Source organism: Mixophyes fleayi, chromosome 9, assembly GCF_038048845.1.
Source record: "Mixophyes fleayi isolate aMixFle1 chromosome 9, aMixFle1.hap1, whole genome shotgun sequence".
In the NCBI taxonomy this organism is placed as follows: domain Eukaryota; kingdom Metazoa; phylum Chordata; class Amphibia; order Anura; family Limnodynastidae; genus Mixophyes; species Mixophyes fleayi.
Window position 1 is genome coordinate 36,649,508 of NC_134410.1, and position 24,641 is coordinate 36,674,148.

At 41.5% G+C, this 24,641-nt stretch overlaps 1 protein-coding gene across 1 annotated transcript in view; it reads right to left on the reverse strand.

Annotated features, from left to right (window-relative positions):
• ARHGEF6 (Rac/Cdc42 guanine nucleotide exchange factor 6) overlaps window positions 1-24,641 on the reverse strand; it is a 76,115-nt gene that overhangs the window by 18,262 nt on the left and 33,212 nt on the right. The window contains exons 11-15 of the mRNA XM_075187296.1: window positions 22,606-22,665; window positions 5,520-5,666; window positions 5,329-5,415; window positions 3,584-3,662; window positions 1,133-1,272 (exon numbers count right to left, since the gene is read on the reverse strand). Of these exons, the coding sequence (XP_075043397.1) occupies window positions 1,133-1,272; window positions 3,584-3,662; window positions 5,329-5,415; window positions 5,520-5,666; window positions 22,606-22,665 (513 nt within the window). The remainder of the gene's footprint in view (window positions 1-1,132; window positions 1,273-3,583; window positions 3,663-5,328; window positions 5,416-5,519; window positions 5,667-22,605; window positions 22,666-24,641) is intronic.

Here is a 24,641-nt window from a genome sequence, read left to right on the forward strand (position 1 = left end):
ATAGGCTAAAAAAAACTTTATGGTTTATCATGTCCAATTAAGGCTTTACACTTAAACACCATAGATCTAAAATGTAAGGAAAATACTGAAACTCTTCCACTCAAACTCCAAAAAGCAATGACATTAGGGTGACTAAGACAGAAGCCTTAATGGACGTGTTCCTTGCGCAGTACATGGTATGTCATCACATCCTGTGGTTTGCTGCAGATTCAGCACTATCATGGAGTGAGATTGCTGTCACTCACCAAATGGTCACCACTAAATAATACCACCCTGTCCCAAAAGCACTCTCACTTTGTTAGTCAGTCAGGATTCAAGAATCACGGTTCTGCAGAGGTAGATGGAGGTTCATGTGGCTCCTCCTCCGATCTGCACTCCCGCTTCCTGTCATGTGCAGTCACATGACCGGAAGCCGCTATCCCCATCATGTTCATTAGGGGATGTGGAGGTTCCAGCTCAGGCTTATTCCACAGCATTGAGAACAGAGGATAAACCTAAAAGTGCCTGGGGGCCGCAGGTAAAAGCTTGTTGGACCAGTGGTGGCCCGTGGGTTGTCTGTTGCCCATCATCACTGCACTAGACTAATTAAAGCTAATGCTTAGTTACTGCACATTTGTGCTATTAGCACATTGTTGGGGACGCCTTGTATATAAAAACAGCCTTTAATGCAAATTTAATGCTAAACCCCAGCTTAAGCCTTGTTTATAATGAAACCTATTATAATGAAAAAGGACACATTCACGTAGATAGATTGCCTGTCCAACAATTGTACTGAAAATTTTTAAACATTTACTGACACACATCATATTTAAATGATACATTTTTAGATTTTACAAAAATTTCTCCAAAAGTGAAAGAAAAACAAATAAGTAGAAAGCTTACAGTGTCTCAAAATCACCAGTCTGATACTTCCATAGGCAATAAAGCAATGTTCTGAGGATGGCAAACTTTTACTAACCCGTTTTATTCTTACTAACAAATGAAACTTCCACTAAATTTTTACTGCCCAGTAAGTTCACCGACGGTTATCAACCAAGTCAGCTTGAAACACTTTTTGCATCCAATTTCCAATAACAACACTTCCCTAAATAAGACTTGTTAGGGGTTAATACTACAAGTATTCGGAACTTACCGAGTGACTTGTCCATGATGTTGTCTTACACAAAGAGGTGTGTGAGCCAGGGGCCTTGGTTAGCCGGTACAGATGATCAAGCCAGTCTTGACAGTCCTGACTATTGCTACAGTGGACCACAATGCGTTCTATCATAGGTCCTGAATTGGAATAGAATACATTATATTACAACACACACAAAATTATAGGCCAAATACAAGTTTTCAACACTTACAAATATTTACTGTAATGAAATATTCTACATTTGGTTTAAAGATTTGACGTTTGCCTCTAAATTTTTGTAATTGTAGATTGGATACTAATTAAGATATTTGATTTATAGAGCATCACGTTCATTATTCCCTGGGGAAGAGTTTTCCTCTGCTGCTGTTTTGCAGCCGTTGGCTGTGCAGCCCCTTACACCAACGTGACAATGTCCCTCTATCCACCACCTACTGCGCATAATGCTTTTATTCCTCCACGTTCCTATTGACTTCTGAGAATATTTGTCTCAGATAACTCTGGTCACAAAATGTGATTCACTGAGGGATGAGACTGTCGCTTTCTCCAGTGAATACAGAATCAGTTCTAGCAAACAGATTGGTTAAATGAATGTCCCATCAAATCTAATCGGAAGTCAGTATAATAGGGACAACATTTGTGTATGTCCTAAGTCTGTAATTCGTCAGTTTTAGGAGATCTCTTTACTCCTGGAAAGGTGCACACATTGTGTGGACCAGCCAAAGCTGTCTGCACATCTCTGATAAAGGAATGACTGCTACAAAGATCATAATCATTATACAAAAACTACTACAAACAAAGGTCATAAATCTTTTTTTTTATACAACTTCCTTTTTTAAGTATATAAAACAACAAACACAAACCAGGGGGGTAAATGTATCAAGCTGTGAGTTTCTGTTGGATTGGAAAAGTGGAGATCTCTAAATTTCTCAATGCCTACCAACCATCCATTTAACCTCTCATCTCTTCTGCTCATCCTCCCTTGACCCCTCATCTCTCTCCCCTTTGATTCACTGGCTCCCTTTTGTGCCTGACTTTATTTACCCTCCCTTAGGATGTAAGCTCGAATGAGCAGGGCCCTCTTCCCTCCAGTCTCCATACCTGTTCTTCTGCTCCGCCTTTACTGTATCTGCCCTCCCGGAGTTTCTGAAGTACTGGTACTGTGTGTTTATTGTTCTGTACTGTTCTACCCTGTATAGTCTACTGTATAGTCTACTGTTTGTACTATGTGCGGCGCTGCAGAAACCTTGTGGCGCCCTACAAATAAACAATAATAATAATAATAATCTCTACTTTTCAAAACCACTGAAAACTGGCAGCTTGATACATTTACCCTCAGCAGTGAAGAGCAGATTTTTGCCAGTTTATTAAATAAGATATTACACTACAATTATCTGTTTTCAAAGCAGAACAGAAAAACAAAACAGTTTTCACACAAAGAAACAAAGAGAACATAAAGTATATTTTGGAAGGTGGTTACTAACAAGCAAAGCCACAAAGGACCAGCTTTAGCTACCAATTAGATGTGCTTGCCCCTGTTGCACATGGCAGCCCACGGCAATATCCAGCCAACTACTGCAAGAGTACATATCTACTAGTGTTTGAAATCCATTCCTTTTAACACTAATTAAAATCATTAGAAAATAAGGCAGAGAAATACAAACATGATCGAGACACGTCTGATATGCGATTTCACTAATGTTTTAGAAATCAATGCATAGTTACAAAGTGCAAAAAGGGGCAAATACATGAAAATGGAACAATGAGTGTTCCGAAAAACACTAATGCAACACAAATAAAAAATACACAATTCAAACAGTGATTTGTAGTGTTACATGCACTTACTTGCTTTCTAAGGCGTTAAAATGCATGTAAAAGGCATACTTCAAATGCCAATGGCTATGTACCGTTAATCTGCTTAACATGACTGGTGGCTCCTATTACCCGAGTGGACGTTTATTGCCAACGGGTTGCTATTTTGAACTGATCGTTCTTGCATTGAATTTTAATATTTGTTTCAGCAGAAATGCATATCTGCCTGTAACGTCATATTACATGTTTACATGCCTGCTTTGTTCCATGTCAAGTTATGTAAATACATATCGGAGGTCAACAAATCGCTGGGGCTATGAGTTCCATTCTGATCAGGGCCCTGTTTGTATGGAGTTTTCATGTGTTCCCTGTGTTAGCGTGGGTTTACTCCCATACATTAACACTTGTGTGTGTGTGTGTGTATGTACATGTTAGGGAATATTGTGAATGATTACATATTCACTGTAAACTTCTGTGTAATATGTAGATATTATAGAAATAACAATAAAATAATAAATGTGAATGTTTGAGTCATATTATGTGTATGTTACAAAAAAAAAACAACAACTTGCATTTCAGCTACTCTTAAATCACCTAATGAAATAATAAGGAAACTTTCAGAACCAAAAGACAACTCACCTGCTATCTCAAAAGCATGGTTACATGTCTCACTGTCCTCCAGCTTAACTACCGACATTCCAGTTAGTGGTAATTTGCCCTTTAAAAGAAAAAAAAAAAATATGCACATGTAGCCTTATAACACTGCTGGAAATAATACGGTGTGCAGGCTATTACATTCAATTCCTAGAGCTGCAACTGTAAAACACTTATTTGTAACTTACATGTCACACGTGGCCATTGTGCAAAATCACAACGCCTTGGAATACAGAGATATGCAGCATGTGATTTTTCCCTACAATAATGTTTATGATTAGCGCTTAGTTGGGACAAGTGTTTTATAATGCTTACTAAAGAGATATATATTTATCCCACAATCTATTGCTATATAGAAGATGGAAATAATTAGTGCTTCCTGGACTAACTACAAAGGGGGATTTTATATGAGACAAAACCAGTCCTCTGGTTTAGATCTAACACCATTCCCTGCCTTTAGAACAGTCTGGAGAACAACTGCGCCTTACTGAATATCACGTACTGGCCCCTTGAAAAGAAAATATAAATATATATATATATTCACAGCAATCACATCCAGTCAACCAAATAACTTTACAGAGGACCTTTTAATGCCTTAGCTACATAATAATGCATTAGATAATTAGTACAGGCCCTTTGTTGGCCCTGCAGACTTCTGAAGATTCTTCACCTCTATTTAACTCATTTATATATAGCTGTCAGTTAGGCTCCTGTCTTCCAATCGGATTCAAGATCTCACAATCTCATGTTACATATTACATAATAATGTACATATACAAGACTTTGGTGATACAAGCACTAGGCGATTCATGCATCTGGCACTTGTGTCATCAAGAGGGCAGCATGGGTAAATAGGGACCATTTAATCAGATGGCTATTTAGTACAAGGGAAATAGATTTACAAAATGAGGAACCCGCTGAGTAGCCCTTTAAATCGGGGTAGCCAAGCAGAAGTATATATGGAAAGTTATAAAGAAAGAACCATGGAGAACAATTTATAATATGAATCAAAGGGAGTTATTTATTTTATTCAAAAACGTATCTATATTGTTCATAAACAGGGCTTAATTTGTGCCAAAAGCAATGGTGTGGCACACCGACAGTAGCACAGACCCCAGACTGACACCAGAATTAGGAGGGGATGCCGGAGCCTGCTCTCAGTGAGGCTGCGCGAGACAGGTGCTGGCTCCCCCGTGGAATAGAACAGCACAGGAGCTGGGGAGGGTCTCAGGGGTTGGCTGAATAGGACTACATGCGGTGCGGGGGGAGATCATTGTAACTACCTGCTTAAAGCGAAAAACAGATATATAGTTACCGTGGATATCAGCATCACACCAGATCCAATTCACATAAGCCTTATGTTCTTTTACATCTGGTACGCACATAAGGTGCTTTCTTGTTACTTAAATTGCAAAGAATTACTACACTATCTTTGGTTTTTCTGTTCCTTCTCTTTCGGTACCCATACATCAGAGCTATCAAACTCCAGCATTGTTGGTATTACGGCGACAAGAGATTTCTATACCGTTGTGCCTGTCGTTCACCTACTCCGGGTACGCATAATACTTCTAATTACTTGTTATTGGTCTAAATTACCAATATTACTACACTAATCGGCGCCCCTCTCCCCACCTTCTCCCTTTACTAGTCTGTTCTTTTACCAAAGGCAGGATGTCAGAATACACGTTTATGTATTGCAAGTATAACAAAAGAGCATTTTTATAGAATACCTGGTAAATGAAGCCGCTCATCCGCGGACTTGCAGACAGCATTAAAAGTGCACTGGGAAACAGCATAAAATATCTCTCCTCTTTTTCCTTAATTAGAAAAGAAAGATACAGTTAGTCTGGAAGAAACAGGCAATTGTTCAATAAACAGGCCCTGCCTGTCAGTGCAGCAATGTCCGATATCTGTCACGTACCTCACTTGCTCCGCACTGTGCCATAATCTGTGACATATACACAACACTTCCCAGTGTTTTAATGTCTTCTCCTTCCCAGCACTGGATGGGTTCAGAGAGAATATGTAGCTCCAGCTGTTTTCTCTTCCGCAGGTCCTGTGACTGAGCCTAAAGCAGGCGGGAGAGCAGACAGATGTATAATGCTGCTTACTAATAAGTACATAATACTGATCATTACAGTATCATACATGTGGAAGGTGCAAATACACGTCACTTTAGACCTAATTGGCTAAAAATTGCATCTTGTGTTGGATCAATAAGACAAGATATCAATATTGGAGTGGATTGTCATATGTACGGATCAGACTGTCTGGTTATTGTCTGATCCACATTGAACAAATCACTCTGTAAAACTGAACCCAGATCCAGGCATTCTGGTAACATCTCTAGCTGTGAATTACTTGTCTGAGCTCTGACAACAAATAGAGGTACATATGTGGGCAATGCAAAATTTCATATTTTGGGTCATTGTGCTAAAAAATATAAAAAAAATAATAATTCTGAGAAAACTATTTAAAGGTTATTTACGGTGCATGTGATTGACATCACGGAATGCAATAATCACATTGTGGCTCCCTGAGCACTGTATGCTATGATGACTGATGCATGGTGCTGCAAATTGTATGTTAGGCGTTTGAAACACAGTGCCCATTTAATGTGTACCTTTCTGTTATATCATTGCCAATATTCATAGAGTCATCATGAGGTAACATTGTGCAGATAAATGTAACACAGCAATAACATAACATACACTATAGTAGTTTACTAAAAGAATGATGTCATACATTATTTAAGGTTACAAGATCTCTACCTGTATGTGTTACTTTAAGATCTAGAGAGTGTATCTATACTCTGCATAATCGTCCATGTTTACATGCTGTCTGCCAGCGCCAACCGTTTAAAAGGCTGAAGAAAGCATTCTAACGACGGAATTCGCCAGACACCTGAAGCCACTGTGTTTTATACTTCCAGTGATATACTTTCGTGCACTGAGAGTTTACGGATGGTCATGCAACCAACATCACTGTTTTAATCTGCGCTAGACAACATTTGTAATGTCACTTCAGACAGCAAAAGTAAACATAGAAGATCAGGAAATCACAAGATACACTCCAAATAAAAATGTATCTTACAAAGTTAAGAACACAGGTAGGACACTATTACCTAAAATGCCCCTCAGAGTCTGAGTCTGAGGCATTTAAGATTTAAGAAAAATAAAGGTTTCCAAATGTGAAACTAACCTTTAAAAATACAGTGTACAATAAGGTTAGTTGGGTGCTGAGAAGCAACTGCATATGACTTTGTTTCCGCTTCTTCAAGTATTAAGTGCAAAGAGACCAGTGCTAGCGTCAGCACCTTCCTAGACATGCATTGACAGAGCAACACTGATGTGCTTATTGTGCCGACAAAGATCTTTCAAAGTAGTTTTCATAAAGAAGGAATACGTTTATTTCAGGTCACTAACTAGTAGTTTGACGGACTTCAGCTTTGATTTATTTTCTAAAAACATATGATTAGGTATGATATCAAATTTCTTATTGGATATGCAAAACAATTTCTGTTCAAAATGAATGACTTTAAAAACCATTGCGAGAATACGCACTTTTCTTACTCAACATGCTACTAAAGCTCTTACCCATTCTCTCATCATCTTCCGTCTTTACTACTGCAACCTCATGCTATCTGGCCTTGCCCTCACCAATGTATCCCCCCCATGTCAATCCATCCTAAACGCTACTGCAAGACTGATCTTCCTCTCTCACCGCTCCACTACTTTGCAAATTCCTACACTTACCCCGTGTCCTCCAGAATCCAATTCAAATTACTCACGCTCATCTACAAAGCCCTCAACAACAACACTTCCTTATACATCTCAAAACGCATATCAAACTACTCTCCCTCTCACACTCTTAGATCTACCTCTGACCTGCGCCTTGTCTCGTCTCTGGTAACCACCTCTCACTCCCGCCTACAAAACTTCTCCCGTGCTGCTCCTCAATTATGGAATTCCCTACCATGCTCAATCAGACTTTCCCACAGTCTTCAAATCTTTTTAGATGCTCTTTGAAAACCCATCTTCTTTTTGGAGCTAACCTTATCCCCAATACTATTCACACCATTCGCTAATGTACCCTCACAGCTGTCCCGATCTCCACGCTACGCTTCAGCAGACATGAAACCCTTTGGTTTCATGTCTGCATTTATTTTATCTACCTTGTATGTCCTGTTTTCCTTATTACAAAGCCCTGTGGCACCATACAAATCTACGAAAATAATAATGACTATATACACACACATACTGTATATATAGCTATACATATACACACAAGCTCCTATTGCGTTTTTTTGCCATTTCAGTCACACCCATTGCTAAGTGGTGCGTAAAACCAAGTATACAGTCATGCAATCTCCATTGTCAAACATAAGCAATAGAATGGGCTGTACTGAAGGGCTCAGTGACTTTCAAAGTGGCTGTAAAAATGCTCTCACTGCTGCAACACTCACTACAGAGTGTCAAACTGCCTCTGGAAGCAACATCAACACAAGAACGATTTGTCAAGGGTTTCATGGATTGGTTTCCATGTCCGAGTAGCTGCACATAAGCCTCAGATGTGCAATGACGAACGTCAACTCGAGTGGACCCTACAGCAGTGGAAATGTGTTCTCTAAAGTGAGGAATCTTGTACTATTTCCCTTATTTTTATATCTACATTATTTAGTTTAGTCCTTCTAAACAAGAGTGTTTAAAAGGATACCAAGATATATTTTTTGCCTCAACCTATTTTCTAATTATTTAAAAGATAAATAATGATTGATGCCCCTGGATATGCTCTTGCGTGCATTTCACTTGACATACAAACGCAGAAGACCAATTATATAGTTCTCAACAAATGAAGCTGAGCCCGTTAGTGGTGATGCGACCTTGCTTATTTGCCGCTTAGATTGTTCCAGTGAATAGACCTCCTGGACATGGAGGGGCTTGACATTACAATTCTTATTAAACTACCAACTGAAAGTGGATTCCTCTAACAGAACAAAGACTAAACAAGACGTTCTATGAGGTATTTCTAATTACTAAGTTTTTCTCTTCACGGACTCCATAATGCATTGTACTGTGGAATTATTATTGTCGTTGATCATGAAAAAGCTTACACTCTAATGGAATACATTTAAATTAGAGGTTTACCACTGAAGAGTGATTACATATCAACAAACAAATGGATCAATAGAACGGGTTATATTTTTTTTCTTCTAAAACTCCCGTTAACTGAAAATACACAATACATATATTGTTTCCAAAAAGCACAAAGTAAGTGATTTGTATACTGCTAGCTAGGAAGAAAAACCCACAGAAGCTGCACTGCCATCTGAAGATCATTAATAGCAGCAAACGTCTAAATACCCTGTTTCTGTTTAACATCACACTTTCCAGTGCTCCTGTTTTCTGAGAAACACGCTCGTCTTTCTGCCTGTGAGCTCAATGCAGCAACTAAGCTGCCGTTGTGGTTGTACTGAAACACTAGAGAATCCATCTCTTCACACACAAGGGGCAACCCCTCTTGGTGCCAGCGGGGATAAGAAAAATAAAATTATATATATATATACATATATATATATATATATATATATATATATATATTTATTTTCTCAGTTTGAGAATAAAACAAAAATAAACTAACCTTACTTTACTGGGAGTCAGAGTAACCTAAATCTACATTTCTACAATATTACAAGTTAAGTATATATAATGGGAGTGGTTCCTAAATAAATGATACAACAAATAAACATTGTCCTTCAGAGAATGCTATAAATTCACAGCTAGACAAAGGGCCTGATGCCGATTTGGACATACACCCATTTGCACAGTGTAAAATCCACAAATTTGCACTGCGCACGCCCACTTAAAAAGCTGGGTGCATATGTAGAGTTGCAGGCTTCTATACTTGAACATGTTTGCATCAGGGGAGGTAAATGGTGAGTGCATCAAGGCCGTGTTTGCATAAGTGCGAACCGATGCAGACCTGGACAGACACGCAGACACTCCTGTTAAAGCCAATGCGCTTGTTGCAGGTGCAAATGATGGTGATGTCAGTCACCAGCACTAGCTAACCTCTTTTGATTGGCTGATTGTGAATTCACATCTGAAGCCGATAGGTGTTTTCTTCGTTGTTTGTGCATATAATCAAAGGATGTTGTGGGCGTATTCTAAAAATATTTTTTTGCCATTTTCATATGTACGTGAAAAGGAATATTATATCCTGCTGTGTTATATCAAGCCTAACAGCAAATGTGTTTTTTACTATCAAAAAACCTTTTTCTTATGCTTATGACTTTGTTGCGTGTATGCGTATGTGGGTCTATATATGCCTGACATAAACCCTTTCACATATGCTACAGGTGCAGAGCTGGATGAATCTTGCGATATATACGACTAACCATATGGGCGTAAATACGCAATTTTTTCTGGTGGTATTTGTGAGTTGTCGAAGTCAGTAAATTGGATAAAGTCATTTCAATTAAAGTCTAGCAAACTTGGTTGTCTTTGTCTGAAAAGATGCGTACGGTACGCTATGACGTACAAGGGCACGCTACGGCGTGAAAGGGCGTACTCATCCACTACACGTGGCAGCAACAGTAATTGGTCTTTTACCATACATTCGCACAAACACGCATACTTATAAAATAGTACACATTATTGGTAGTTGCAACACATAGTCAGTTATGTCGAAATATAGTAGTATTTATATGTTATATCAGAGTTACATGCATATTAGTGGAATACACAGAACGGGTTAAAGGAATAACATCATGAGTGGTATCATAATGAACCTTGTTACATATCCTACTGTTTGGTGCGCTCTGCGAGGGAATCGCAGAGTGCATACGCAAGTTATGAATGATAGGGAATTATGAACTACTTAAGACCAAGGAATTCTGGCGGGAAGAGCAGAGCATACCCCCTGCAGAGATGACCCCCTCCTTTGGATTCCTTAGGATGAACCAGCCAATGATTGACGACCCCTTGGACATTCCTGAGACCCGGACCAATAGATGCAAGCCATACCATCTTCATTGTATTACTGTACTTGATTGTGTATATAAGCAGCAGCTTGTGATCCAGAGGGCAGACTTCTTGTCCCCAGACTTCAGGATTGAATGACTGCACTGGATCCAGAGCGCCTGCGTTAAGTAACGGCTGTATTTACTATTACATCGCTTGAGCATATTTTTTCCACTTATTACGAATAAATCTTTGTGCGTTGGAAACACAAATCGAGGTTCGACAATCGTTATTGGTTAGCGACAATACGCACATTACAATTTGGGGGCTCGTGAGCTTTGGAGGTTTCGTTGCCGATGATACGCAAGACCAACGGATTTCGGTTCCTCAACAAAGGGTGGAGACGCGTCATAAACGGGTAAGAACGCATTGTGTTCAAAACCTGAATTTTACTCTGTGTTGTGAAACCGAATGTCCGTTTTGCATTATCTAGGGCACGCTAACTAGAACCTAGGGACAAAAGAGAAAACTGTTTCTTTTTTCTGTCATTGTGCGTTTTAACTGTATTGCATTGTTTAGCGTATGTGTACTTCCTGCTGTGCGTACGCGAACTTCCGGTAAACTTGCCACGTGGTTAAACAATCGTTTTGATAGTTATTATACATGCATAGTATAATTACTTGTGAAAGCCTCTGAGACATTATTACTATTGTTGGGAACTTTTGATTTTCTGCGCAGAAAAGGTGTATAGTGTGTGATGTTGTAACGTAGATACACTGTTTTATTGTTGAGGTGCTCAGTTGCTGTCTGACGAGGCGGATTGCCCAACTGAAGGACGGTATACAGGGCAGGTATACCGAATGCGAAAACTGGGTTTTCGCAAAGCGCTACCAATAGATCGCAAGGTTTGCTAATAATTAGTATTGGTAGGCAGTGCGATCCGGTCGCACCGTTAGTGCGAATTGGTGAAGCAGCTAGGAGGAATTATACTGGAAATGCAGGTTGATTGTATCGACTTTGTGCTCCCAGCGATAATAAACTCAGCAGATTTTGTGGTTTAGCCAGGGTATCGAGGAGCTGATAGCCCTTGGGGCCCACAGTGATATTTCTGTATTAGGGATCCTCGCCAGGGGCGAGAAAAGCGAGTGAACGCGGCTAAAGGAAATACGTTCACCGAGGAGTATAGATCTCTAGCGGTGAGTATAGCAACAGAGTTGAAATTATTAGGTGGAAAGAACAGAGCATTGCGGTGTGTCTGTATTTCACATTTGGCCGGAAGGAACAGAGCATTGCGGTGTGTCTGTGTTCCGGGTAGAAGGTATATTGTTCAACATGGGTGCTAAGCATACGCTAGAGATGGTCAGTGTACTGCCTAAGGAAGGCCCTATTGGTTCAGCGAGGTTTCTCATGTGTAAGAAGTATGGTGCATATGCAACTGTGTATTGTGACACGTGGGTCGGGATGACCAAAGCTTGTGATAGGCCTTTCCCAACAATAGGGAGTTTTAATGCAGAGGTACTGAATACTGTAAAAGATAAAATATGGTTGATCAAGTCAACGAAAAAGAGAAATAGACATAATGATTGTTTAAAATTGTGGCAAATGGAAGGTAACACGTGGCAGAGCAGCGAATGCAAACCGGAAATAGGCGTGGCGAAAAGCGCGCGCAAGGCGGATGTAACCATTGAGAAGCGTGGCGAACTCAGCGCAAGCGCGCCCCCGCCACCTTATGTGGCGGGAGGGGTAAGTACAGCCGTTGTTAAAACTGAAAATAGAAAAATTACTAAGTTGTACCCTGTTTTAAATCAGTTTCAATCAAGTGTATCTGAAAACGAAGATGAACCCACTGTGATTTCGGCCATTGCCCATGCTGTTAATGTACTAGAGGCTCAGCGCAAGTATGAGAAAATGGCTGAGATAGGTGAGAGTAGCGTGATCACTAGGAGTGAAAGTGTTCTAAATCTAGGGCCTGTAAATCCTGTAGCGTCCCCTGAAGTTAGTGTACCAGAGGGTGTGTTCCCGGTCCGCACAATATCAGTTCCCAATGGGAAACCAGATAAGGATGGTATAGTTCCTTTAAGAAATGTTACAATGCATTGTCCCTGGACTAGATCAGAATTACGTTCCATTATGACTGAATTCCCAGATCCTAGAAAAGAGTTAGCTAAATGTCAGAAATTTGTTAAAGACTTAGGGAATGCTCATGAACCAACCAGTAAGGATTGGCGGGTAGTGTTGAGGGCGTGTCTTCCTCCCAATACTAACATACAAAAATTTATTGGAGATTGTTTGTTGGAGGAAGATGACACCCTGACTGATGAGATTAACCAACGGAATATAGAACAAATTGTCAAACACTTAGCCATCTGTTTTCCAGTAGTAGTAAATTGGAGTAAGATTTTCACCATTAAACAAAAAGATAGTGAAACTGCCTCAGATTACTTTGCTAGAGCTATAACAGCGATTGCACGATTTACTGGGATATCCAACATAAGTGAGGACCCACATCACAGAGAGGTAGCTGTAGGGGTACTGATGGATGGCCTTAGGGAAAATTTAAAGACGAGAGTACAAACCACATTACCTAATTGGAGAGGCGTCACGGTAGACTTCCTTAGGGAGTCTGCTGTGGAGCATGACAAGAACCTTTTTAGAAAAAGGGAAGAGAAAAGTGATAGGTTAATGACGGTAAGTATACAGGCTCTAGAAGGGGTGCATACACGACCACCAGCATACAACCCATATAACAGGAAACCTAAAGTGATCAGGTGTTTCAACTGTAACGAGGAAGGACATTACGTTAGAGATTGTAATAAAGAAAGACCCAATACACATAAGGGTGGGTCACATAGATATCCTCCAAGAAAGGATTCACATAGACTAGAAGACTCACATCTACCCGCACATATTACGGCAGCAAATGCTGCGCGGGAAATCAATAGTCAGCGCTAGGGGTCAGGTCATACCTGTAGTCTACAGCCAGTGAGGTTAACTGAGAGTCAGAGTGAAGAACCAACAATGATAGTTGACATAGCTGGCAGGAAACAAACTTTTCTTGTAGATACAGGGGCGGCCCGATCTGTGATAACCTCTCCTTTCAATCTACAGGTGACCAGCAAAACTATTCCAGCTATGGGGGTGACGGGAAAAGTGTTACATTATCCTCTAACTAAACCCGCCGAAGTTACTATCGGGCCTCTGCATACTAAGCATTCGTTTCTCTTGGCTGCAGCGGCTCCTACTAACTTGCTAGGGAGAGACTTGTTATGTAAAATGGGATGTGTCATATACTGTACTTCAGATGGTGTGTTCCTAGATATATGCGAGAAGGTTGCACATGAGGTACAGGACATATTGGACACCCCTCCAAGGTTAATGTTACACTCTCCTGTTATAGAACAAAGTCCATCTCAAGTAAAGGGGATGTTGCTGGAAATACCAGGTTCCCTATGGACCAGAGATGGACAGGACACTGGACTGATGGCAAACGTAGCCCCTGTCATGGTCAATCTAAAAAGTGGTAGGATAGCTCCAAAAATCCCACAGTATCCATTAAAACCAGAGGTGGAACTAGGGGTATATCCTGTTATTGAGAGGCTGTTACAACAAGGGATTTTAATTCGTACAGCCAGTACAGCAAATAGTCCCATTTTCCCTGTGAAGAAGAGTGGGGGGAGGGGCTATAGATTAGTCCAGGACTTAAGGGGAATTAACAAAGTTGTTGAGAGCCAATTCCCCGTAGTGCCGAATCCAGCTGTCATCCTCATGCAGATTCCACCGTCTGCCAGTCATTTTACTGTCATTGATCTATGTTCTGCTTTCTTTTCAGTCCCTCTTCACCCTGACTGCCAATACCTTTTTGCATTCTCCTACAGGGGAGTGCAATACACATGGACCAGACTACCCCAGGGGTTCATTGACAGCCCCAGTATTTTCTCCCAAGCCTTACATGACTGTTTGCAATCCTTTCAACCCCACAATGGGTCTGTTCTAATTCAATATGTGGACGATTTGTTGTTGTGCTCTGATTCTTTTATGTCATGTTTACATGATACTAAATTGTTGTTGCTTCATCTTTCACAAACAGGGCACAAGGTGGCAAAGGATAAATTACAGCCATGTCAGACTAAGGTCAAATACTTAGGACACTGCCTCACTAAGGGGCTAAGACACCTGACAACCGACAGAATTGAGGCCATACAACACATGACCCTGCCGCAGAGCCAGAAGCAGATTCGTACTTTCTTGGGGATGTGTGGATACTGTAGGTCCTGGATCCCAGGTTTTTCTATTCTAGCATTACCATTGCAGGAGCTAGTCTCTTCCTCAAAACCAGAACGTGTCGTACACACAGAAGAGTCAGAGCAAGCGTTCTTTAATCTTAAAGATAGTCTGACAAGAGCACCTGCATTGGGAATACCTGCTTATGAAAAGCCTTTTGAGCTGTTTTGTACAGAAGCTGATGGCTGTGCAGCAGGTGTCCTCACACAGAAACATGGTGACGCTAGCAGACCGGTAGCATACTACAGTGCACAATTAGACAATGTGGCAAGGTCACTCCCAACATGTCTTAGAAGTGTAGCAGCAACGGCCCTTCTAGTAAGTAAGAGTGAGGATGTAGTATTAGGACATAATTCAACCATCTATACACCCCATGCTGTATCAGCTCTGTTAAATTCAGCCCAAACCAGACATGTTTCTTCAGCTAGATTCACAAAGTGGGAACTAGCCCTGATGGCCCCCTCAAACATCACCATCAAACGATGTAGCACCCTAAATCCAGCTACATACCTTCCGTATGTGTCTCAAGAGACACAAAGGGTGGGAGGTGAGGAGACCCTGGTTGATGATGAGTTAGGCAAGAATACTGACACGCATGACTGTATGGAACACCTGAATCAGACCTTTACTGCAAGGCCCGACATACGTGACACCCCCTTAGAAAATGTAGATTTTACGTTTTATACAGACGGAAGTTGCCATAGACAGACAGAGACAGGAGAGCTATGTACTGGTTACGCTGTTGTAGACGATCAGGATGTGGTAGAAGCTGAACCCCTTGGTCCACCTCACTCAGCCCAGGTGGCGGAACTAGTAGCACTAAGGAGAGCGTGTGAATTGGCAGAGGGTAAATCAGCCAACATATATACTGACTCTAGGTACGCCTTCGGGGTAGTGCATGATTTTGGGGCCCTTTGGCGTCTTAGAAACTTTACGACAGCAGCAGGTACACCAGTGGCACACTCACAACACATAAAAGGACTTCTGACAGCGATACAGTTACCCAGAACAGTAGCCGTCATAAAGTGCAAAGCCCATACCTTTGAAGAAGACCCAGTGTCATTGGGCAACAACAGGGCAGACGAAGCTGCTAAATGGGCAGCTGGGCAACCTATGACTGTATCGACCGAGACTATGATGGTTTTTCAGACATTAGACACGCAGAAATTAATTGAAATGCAAGATTTGTGTTCCCTGCAGGAGAAGGCGGTCTGGAAGGCGAAGGGATGTGGCCAAGAGTCCTCAGGACTCTGGAGGGATGGACAAGGTAAGCCTGTAGCTCCCCGAACATACTATCCAAGCCTGGCTGAAGCAGCACACGGCCTGACTCACCTGGGTAAAGAAGGTATGTGCAAACTGGTGAGAGCATACTGGTGTGCTCCCGGATTTTCCTCTCAAGCTGGTAAGAAAGCAATGTCATGTCTTACTTGTTTGAGGAAAAATGTTGGGAAAACTATTCCAACTGAGCCATCCCACATCCCTCCTACAGACGGACCTTTTCAGGTAATACAAATTGACTATATCCAACTACCACCGTGCAGGAATCTAAAGTATGTGTTAGTGTGTATTGATGTGTTTTCCGGTTGGGTAGAAGCATATCCGGCAGCCACTAATACTGCTGTGTTCACTGCAAAGAAAATTGTACAAGACTTTGTGTGTAGGTTCGGTATCCCTAGAATCATTGAAAGTGATAGGGGTACCCATTTTACTGGTGATGTCTTCCAAAATATGTGTAAACTCATGGGAATCAGTAGCAGACTTCACACCCCTTACCGACCACAAGCCAGTGGTAAGGTGGAGAGAGTAAACGGTACTATCAAGAACAAACTAGGTAAGATAATGGCTGAAACTGGGTTGGCATGGCCTGAGGCTTTGCCGTTGGTCCTCCACAGCATTCGAACCACTCCTAGACCTCCTCTTAATCTGTCCCCCTTTGAGATACTGTTCGGACGACAACCTCATTTGATCGTGAGTCCACAAGACGACTTAAAGTGTAATAATGAAGTGACTGTACAATATCTTATAAGAATGAGTAGACAGCTGAAACAACAACAACAAAAACTAAAAATGCTGTCGCCTGGTATGCCAGAGACGAACTGTCATGATGTTGAACCTGGAGACTATGTTATGATCCGCAATTTCTTACGTTCAGGTTGTTTAACAGACCGTTGGGAAGGCCCGTACCAAGTGCTGCTGACCAGTACTACATCACTGAAGGTTGCAGAGAGAGACACTTGGGTCCATTCCACCCACTGCAGGAGAGTCCATAATCCGGAGAAAGTGCAAGACAAGGCTCAGACCGACGACATAGAGCTGTCACTTGTGAGCCTGTTCCGGGAGACCTAAAGCCTGCAGTTGAGACACCTGAACCAGAGACGTTGCCTCAGAACTATCTTTCCAGCGATGGAGTGGCGGTTTTTGTTTTTCTTTTGTTCCAGGATTTTCCTTGTTTTTACTTTTTCTAGGACATTCTATTTTTGTGAAGGAGGATGGAGGACGGAGGAGAGTTCTGGGAGTGATACGGATGAAATAGAGGCCGAAGAAAAGTTAATAGGATATCCTGAGCAGCCCATTATCAAACTTGGTCCAGGGGTTATGAAAAGGTCTGCTAGCTCAGGAACTCGGAGGCAGTGTGAGGGGCTATTGTCTGATGAGTATTGTATCTGCAAGTTCTGCAACTCCCTAGTTGACGAGAGATGCATCCAACGATGCCAGTCCCCCAGTACTCTGAATATAGGCGGGCATCCTTTGGAGGATTATCACTCCCTGGTGGGTAAGGTGCTAAACCAAACTGAGTGTTGGGTGTGCTCTCACGTGCCTCAAGGGCAGCATAACATAGGACTAGTGCCATTCCCGCTAAACATATCCGAAGTACTCGAATTAAGGGGTGGGAGGCCCATAGAAGGGAGGTACAATAACACTAGGTCCCCTAGTCTGACGCTTCGACAATACTCCATAGGCAGATCGTTGCTGTGCCTAAACATATCTCATGCAAAGCGCCTGGAGAATTGGGAGGCTGACCTATCAGATCAGACAATGGCTCGCCACACTCATTTTAGAGAGAGACTCACAAGGTCACTACTAGGCAGGAATGCTGTTGGAAGTCACAAGTTAGGGCGTATAACCAAACATAAGAAGGTATCTATTGGAAAAGTATCTACAGATAAATGTGAAAATATCATTAATGCCGACACGTGTCTAGAGCAGATGGAGACACTAGGCATGGGTAGTTTTATCAAAACTCTGTGTGATATAATTCATGGGCATACTGTTCCTTATGTTCTCCCTGATGATGTGTATTTTGTTTGTGGGAGGAAAGCTTATTCCTGGGTGACTCCGAGTTCCAAGGGCTTGTGTTTCTTAGCTAAACTGGTTCCTGAAATCATGACTATTACTCATGAAGAAATGGTAGATATTCACAAGACTACATCACCACCATACATACACACACAGTATGAACACCGTGGCAAGAGAAATATGATTCCTGGTGAGGAACCCATAGCTACAAAATTGATTAGTGAAACTGCTGGTTTCCAAGTTATGGTTGCTCTAGATCTCACCAGGACTGCTCGGGGAACATTAAACTTTAAATATATCCAAGACCTAGCTAAATTAATAGATAATATCACCGAGATGTATGATGACACTTTCAGGTATACTGGAAGGGAGCTACAAGCGTACAAGAAGGAGTTGGTGCAACATAGACTGGTACTAAATTATCTCACCTCCATTACTGGTGGGTACTGTGTGACACTGGCCACCCAGTTCGGTGTCAAATGTTGCACGTACATTACTAATAATACGGAAGACCCTAAAGAGGTTATAGACCGGAAGATGGATGAAATTTTGCAGCTGAAATGGGAATTTCGAAAGAGCCATAATTCTTCGTTATATGAGGTCGGGGAAAAGGTGGCGGGTTGGTTCTCATGGTAGAACCCAGCAAAATGGTTCTCCGGTCTGGGGAAGTGGGTACAGGAAATGATTGCGAGTGTAGGTAAGCTCCTTCTCCTTATACTGGGTGTCATCTTAGCAATTGGTTTAGTTGTCAAATGTGTTCCTACTGTGTTGAAGTGTGGAAAACGGTCTCATAAGAGTAACACTGAGAAAGAGACTGAAAGAGTGGTACCAGATACCGAGATCATGGTCTGTGAAGAAGTATTGTATAATCCTGAACTTGAAACGGTGATTGGGTGATAGTTTATTACACTATCAAAGGGTGGAACTGTCGAAGTCAGTAAATTGGATAAAGTCATTTCAATTAAAGTCTAGCAAACTTGGTTGTCTTTGTCTGAAGAGATGCGTACGGTACGCTATGACGTACAAGGGCACGCTACGGCGTGAAAGGGCGTACTCATCCACTACACGTGGCAGCAACAGTAATTGGTCTTTTACCATACATTCGCACAAACACGCATACTTATAAAATAGTACACATTATTGGTAGTTGCAACACATAGTCAGTTATGTCGAAATATAGTAGTATTTATATGTTATATCAGAGTTACATGCATATTAGTGGAATACACAGAACGGGTTAAAGGAATAACATCATGAGTGGTATCATAATGAACCTTGTTACATATCCTACTGTTTGGTGCGCTCTGCGAGGGAATCGCAGAGTGCATACGCAAGTTATGAATGATAGGGAATTATGAACTACTTAAGACCAAGGAATTCTGGCGGGAAGAGCAGAGCATACCCCCTGCAGAGATGACCCCCTCCTTTGGATTCCTTAGGATGAACCAGCCAATGATTGACGACCCCTTGGACATTCCTGAGACCCGGACCAATAGATGCAAGCCATACCATCTTCATTGTATTACTGTACTTGATTGTGTATATAAGCAGCAGCTTGTGATCCAGAGGGCAGACTTCTTGTCCCCAGACTTCAGGATTGAATGACTGCACTGGATCCAGAGCGCCTGCGTTAAGTAACGGCTGTATTTACTATTACATCGCTTGAGCATATTTTTTCCACTTATTACGAATAAATCTTTGTGCGTTGGAAACACAAATCGAGGTTCGACAATCGTTATTGGTTAGCGACAATACGCACATTACAGAGTGTAAATTAGCATTAGCCCCAGGACAGATAAGTGCCTTGGAGGGAACCATTAGACTGGGTTATTAGGGTGCATTCCTGCTTGCACTTTTAAAACAAGGGCTCATTTAGGTTTCATATGGTGCAGCAAGTGGGATTAAAACAAGCCCCCTGAAATACATCATGTTGCTAGTTACTTCCACAACAAGAGTAGCAGAGTTTGCAGCCCCATTCCAAAGAAATTCACCTTCAAGTTTAGAAACAATATGAAACATTTTACACTTTTAAAGGTTACCAGCCACCTACAGATGTGTAGTGATTAAAATCAGTGGCGTTCCTTACGCCAGGTAACATTTTAAAATATAAAAGTTGTATATAATTTTTACAGTATCTTCAAAATAGCTTTTGGAATTTACATTTAGGAAATAAATGACACATGGGCAAACTAGATTTCTGAAGTTACTCAATGCAGCAGACACTGGATGTATAAATCTACATGTATCCCTCTTTCCCCTGCGTCTCTCTGTCTGTCCACCCCTCCCCTTAGATTGTACGCTCCTCTGAGCAGGGCCATCTCCCCTCCTGTTTCCACCACTTCTAACTCTGCTCTCCAGCTACTTAGCCCTTCTCCTCGAGGGTCCTCCACCCCACATCCACTCTCGCTCCCTTTTCCCCCCTGGGGGTCTCCCTGTCATCCGCGCCCTCCTTCTTGGGCCCCGTCGTTTGCGGATCCTCCCTCCCCCTTCCCAGCCCTCTCTAGCTGTGCATTGAGCTTACTGAGTTACTGTGCTTATTGTTTACTGTACTGTGCTGTCTCACCTTGTATTGTAATTTGTTTGTCCCTGTACGGCGCCGCGGATGCCTTGTGGCGCCTTCTAAATAAAAATGAATAATAATAATAATAATAATAATAATAATGTATGTGTCGCATCTTTCCATCTTATATTAACCCTTCGCACATGAGGGAATTTTCACCTTATGAGTTAATATGGTATACATAACTTACACAAGGTATAGCAGGAGGGGAAGGAAACCCTCCCACACAACCTTTATATGAAACCCTTAGTCACGCAGTAAGGTTGGGACTAAATGCATCATTCATGCTGGGTCAGTCGTTTTCCAGGACATATATGATTTCTCAGTAAAACAAAACCCAGAATCCACCAATGCTTTCAGGGCGAGCAGATTCCCAATCACCTGATGAGCCCAATCAGCCTGGGTCAATTTATCTGACTGCAAGTTCCTGAAATTGTCCACGACTCAGGACAAGTAGGACATCAGAACAGCGTTCTCCAGTCATTTACCCGATCTGCCTGTATATGCCTCAATCTAATGACCACACAACTGAAAGATGTGTTCCAATTTGGCCACACAAATGTATCCTGTCGCTCAGCACTAGTGATAAGGTTAAGAAGCCACTTTGCAACTGAGGCCAGTTAGCATTTACATAACTCCCTGGCTCCCTCAGTAACGTATAATGTTACCACATACCTCTAATCCTCTTTCTGCTCCATCATAAACCCTCAGCACTTACTGTATTTGCAATTGTTCAATATTGTTTGAATCCTCCATACATTGGCTGTTCTATATAAATAATCATGAACATACAAAGATATTTACAGCTTGCCCTACTATAGCTTTTATGTTGCCGGAGCGCTCAACTTTGAATCCTAATGGTTCATTTACTGTATTTAGGTGTAAAGTGTGCACTGAGCCACAGCAACCAATAAGACTTAGGGCTAGATTTACGAAACTGCGGGTTTAAAAAAGTGTAGATGTTGCCCATGGCAACCAATCAGATTTTAGCTATCATTTATGTAGTACATTCCATAAAATGACAGCTAGAATCTGGTTGCTATAGACAACACCTCCACTTTTTCAACCCCACAGTTTAGTAAATATACCCCCAAGAAGTATCTGTCTAGAGAAAGTTAGACAATGAAAGCAAAAGATTAGAAAAATGATGAGGTGTATCAAAAAACTATAACACCATTGCTTTCTATGGGGGGGGGAATTAAATTAAATCGTTACTGGCAAAAGTCATGCAGCCTGCGCTCTATTACAGTTAATACGTGTTAAAAATGACCATACTAACAGTAATAATGTGCACTATTACCGTAGTAACAGTAATAGTGCACAGGTCACGTTACTTTCGGCAGTAACGCGCCCAATTGAATTCTCCCCTATGAATAAACTCATTTTGCAATCTAAGGTTCTAAAACGATCCTTAGATTGGCACGTCCAATGCGGACAGCTCTCTCTGCAACCCGTACAGCCATTCATTCTTTGAGCAAATATTTGAATGGTTTAGAGCGCTTCCTAGTGCTGTCCAGATATTTCTACATTACTATCATATGTTATATGGTGTTACCATACAATAGAGAGCAACACAGTAATATAGAGGTGACTGGGTAAGCAGGATGGGAGGGGGGTTTCAATAGGAGTTGAGAAGTTGAGAACTGGGAAACATTCAGTAAGGTAGAAATAGAGGTCAGGACTGAATTCACAAACATAGTACAAAGGGTAAGTATACATTGAATTATAAAACTACTAGAGGAAGGGGTTGGGGATTTTTTTGTGTATTACTCGGGCATCCCCTTTAACCAGAAGATTACATCCAATTCTGTTTCACTCTATGCAAATGGCGAAATGTTCGGTGTGATTCACTCTGCTTACTGTCACTAAATATATACACTCTGCTTCTGACAGCAGACACAACCTACCACAAGCGCCTTGAATGATGCAGTGACTCTGAGAAGATCTTTATGATCTGGATGCGTTTCCTGTAAAAAGAAGAATGATTACTGCTATTGTTTCTAGATAAAGTCCAACACAAAATCCAAAACCATTCAACTAACCTGATCCTAATAATGAATCACATACATTTCTAGTAAAACTGGAACAGTACTATAATTATTTTATACACAATCTTCGGTGGAGACACTGTGTAGAATGAATTAGGATAGAAAAAATAGAGGGTGATTTTTTTTTATCCATTACCCAAATAAAATAAACGTTTAAAACTTTATTAAAATGTACGATTTACTCACTTCTCCAACCACTTCTGCTGCTGTGCAAGGTTTTACCATGAAGTTTTGCTGGGTGAAACAGTTTCCTCTTGGTAAGCTGACAGTCTTCTAGATAACACTGTACAATGGTGGCACACTTTCCAGTGTATATACCAGATATGGAGTTTGTAGCATAGGGCTGTTATGTTGCAAGACTATTCTAATTTAGTCCTGCAACATTATAATAATTTCCTAATGTTTAGGGGTGAGGATGCTGTTCTGCACTGAAAGGATCCTGCAAACTCTTGACCATACTCCACACGGCCCTCTCTCATGTTTAGACACCAGGGGGTATATTTACTAAACTCTGGGTTTCAACAAGTGGAGATGTTGCCTATAGCAACCAATCAGAATCTAGCTGTCATTTATTTAGTACCTTCTACAAAATGACAGCTATAATCTGATTGGTTGCTATAGGCAACATCTCCACATTTTCAAACCCGCAGTTTAGTAAATCTAGCACCAGGAGAGGGCAGGCATTCAGTTGAAGATTAGGATTAAAAAGAAAAACAGTGATCTTCCAAAAAAAGCTTCTTATGAAGGCTGCAGTGCCCGCAAAGAGGAACTGTTCTCTGGTCAATTCTTGTTTTTAAAGCTGCACTCCCAGGTGGGGTGAAAAATGTATTTATATTCCAAGGATGGGCGCCATTCACCGATGCCCTGAGGGGTAACTGTGATTTGACTCACAGCCCCCCACAGAAAAACTAGGACAGTGCGACACTGCAGAGGAAGAGAGTGCGAGCAGGAGGACCAATCAGAAGTCGTATTCGCAGACATTGCAGCTCCCGATTTGTCCTCCAGCACACACCTCCCTCCGAGGACATTTTAAAGTGGAAAACATAGATGAGCTGGCAAAGAAACAGCAAGGCTTCCTACAATGCTGGAATTGCGCACTCAGTAGTAGTCACTGTGTGCAATGGTTACAGACTTTTAAACTATTTCCTGCACCCCCTGGTAATATAGTCACACAGCAGATTCCCACATACAGCAATGACAGTCACACATAACATGTTAAAACCTTTAATTGACAACAACTAATAAAGCCAATAGTTGACATTAATATATTTCAATAGTTTTGTATTACCGAGCCGAGTAATAAAAACATGACATAACTGAAGGGTTTACGCTGAACTAGATATGTCCAACGTGCTCGCCTTCATTCCTCTAGAGCAGCGAGTCCAGTAGTGTGGGTTTGGGAGTTCACTCTGGGAGATGCAGTGAGGTCTGACACTGCACTTGCTAGATTCCCATGTAGAGGATGAAAGGATGTGAATCAGTACCCAGTGGAAGCGGGTAAGTGTAGGTGACCACAACTGTACAAGGGCAGAGAAGTGAGTGACAGCGCCACTATGGAAGAATGTCATCTCTTGTGTTAAGGAACTGTACTGCCTGAAATAACTGAGTGTGTAGTTGAAAGATGTGAATAACAGTCCTAACTAAGACCCCTAGGGGGGTCACCTTCGGTGCTAGTAGACAATGGATTTGTTAAACAATAAAAAAATATATATATCTTCTAGGATCTATCTAGGATAGATGGGACGAAACACGTCAGCTGTATATCGGAGTTGTGGGCGTTGAGGTTTGGTTATGCAAGCACCTTCATTCTGGTGGAACTTTCGTCATCTCTTTTTATTTCCACCAGATTCTTAAGAAGTTACACCTACCGGACGAGACACCGAGTGGTGAAGAAA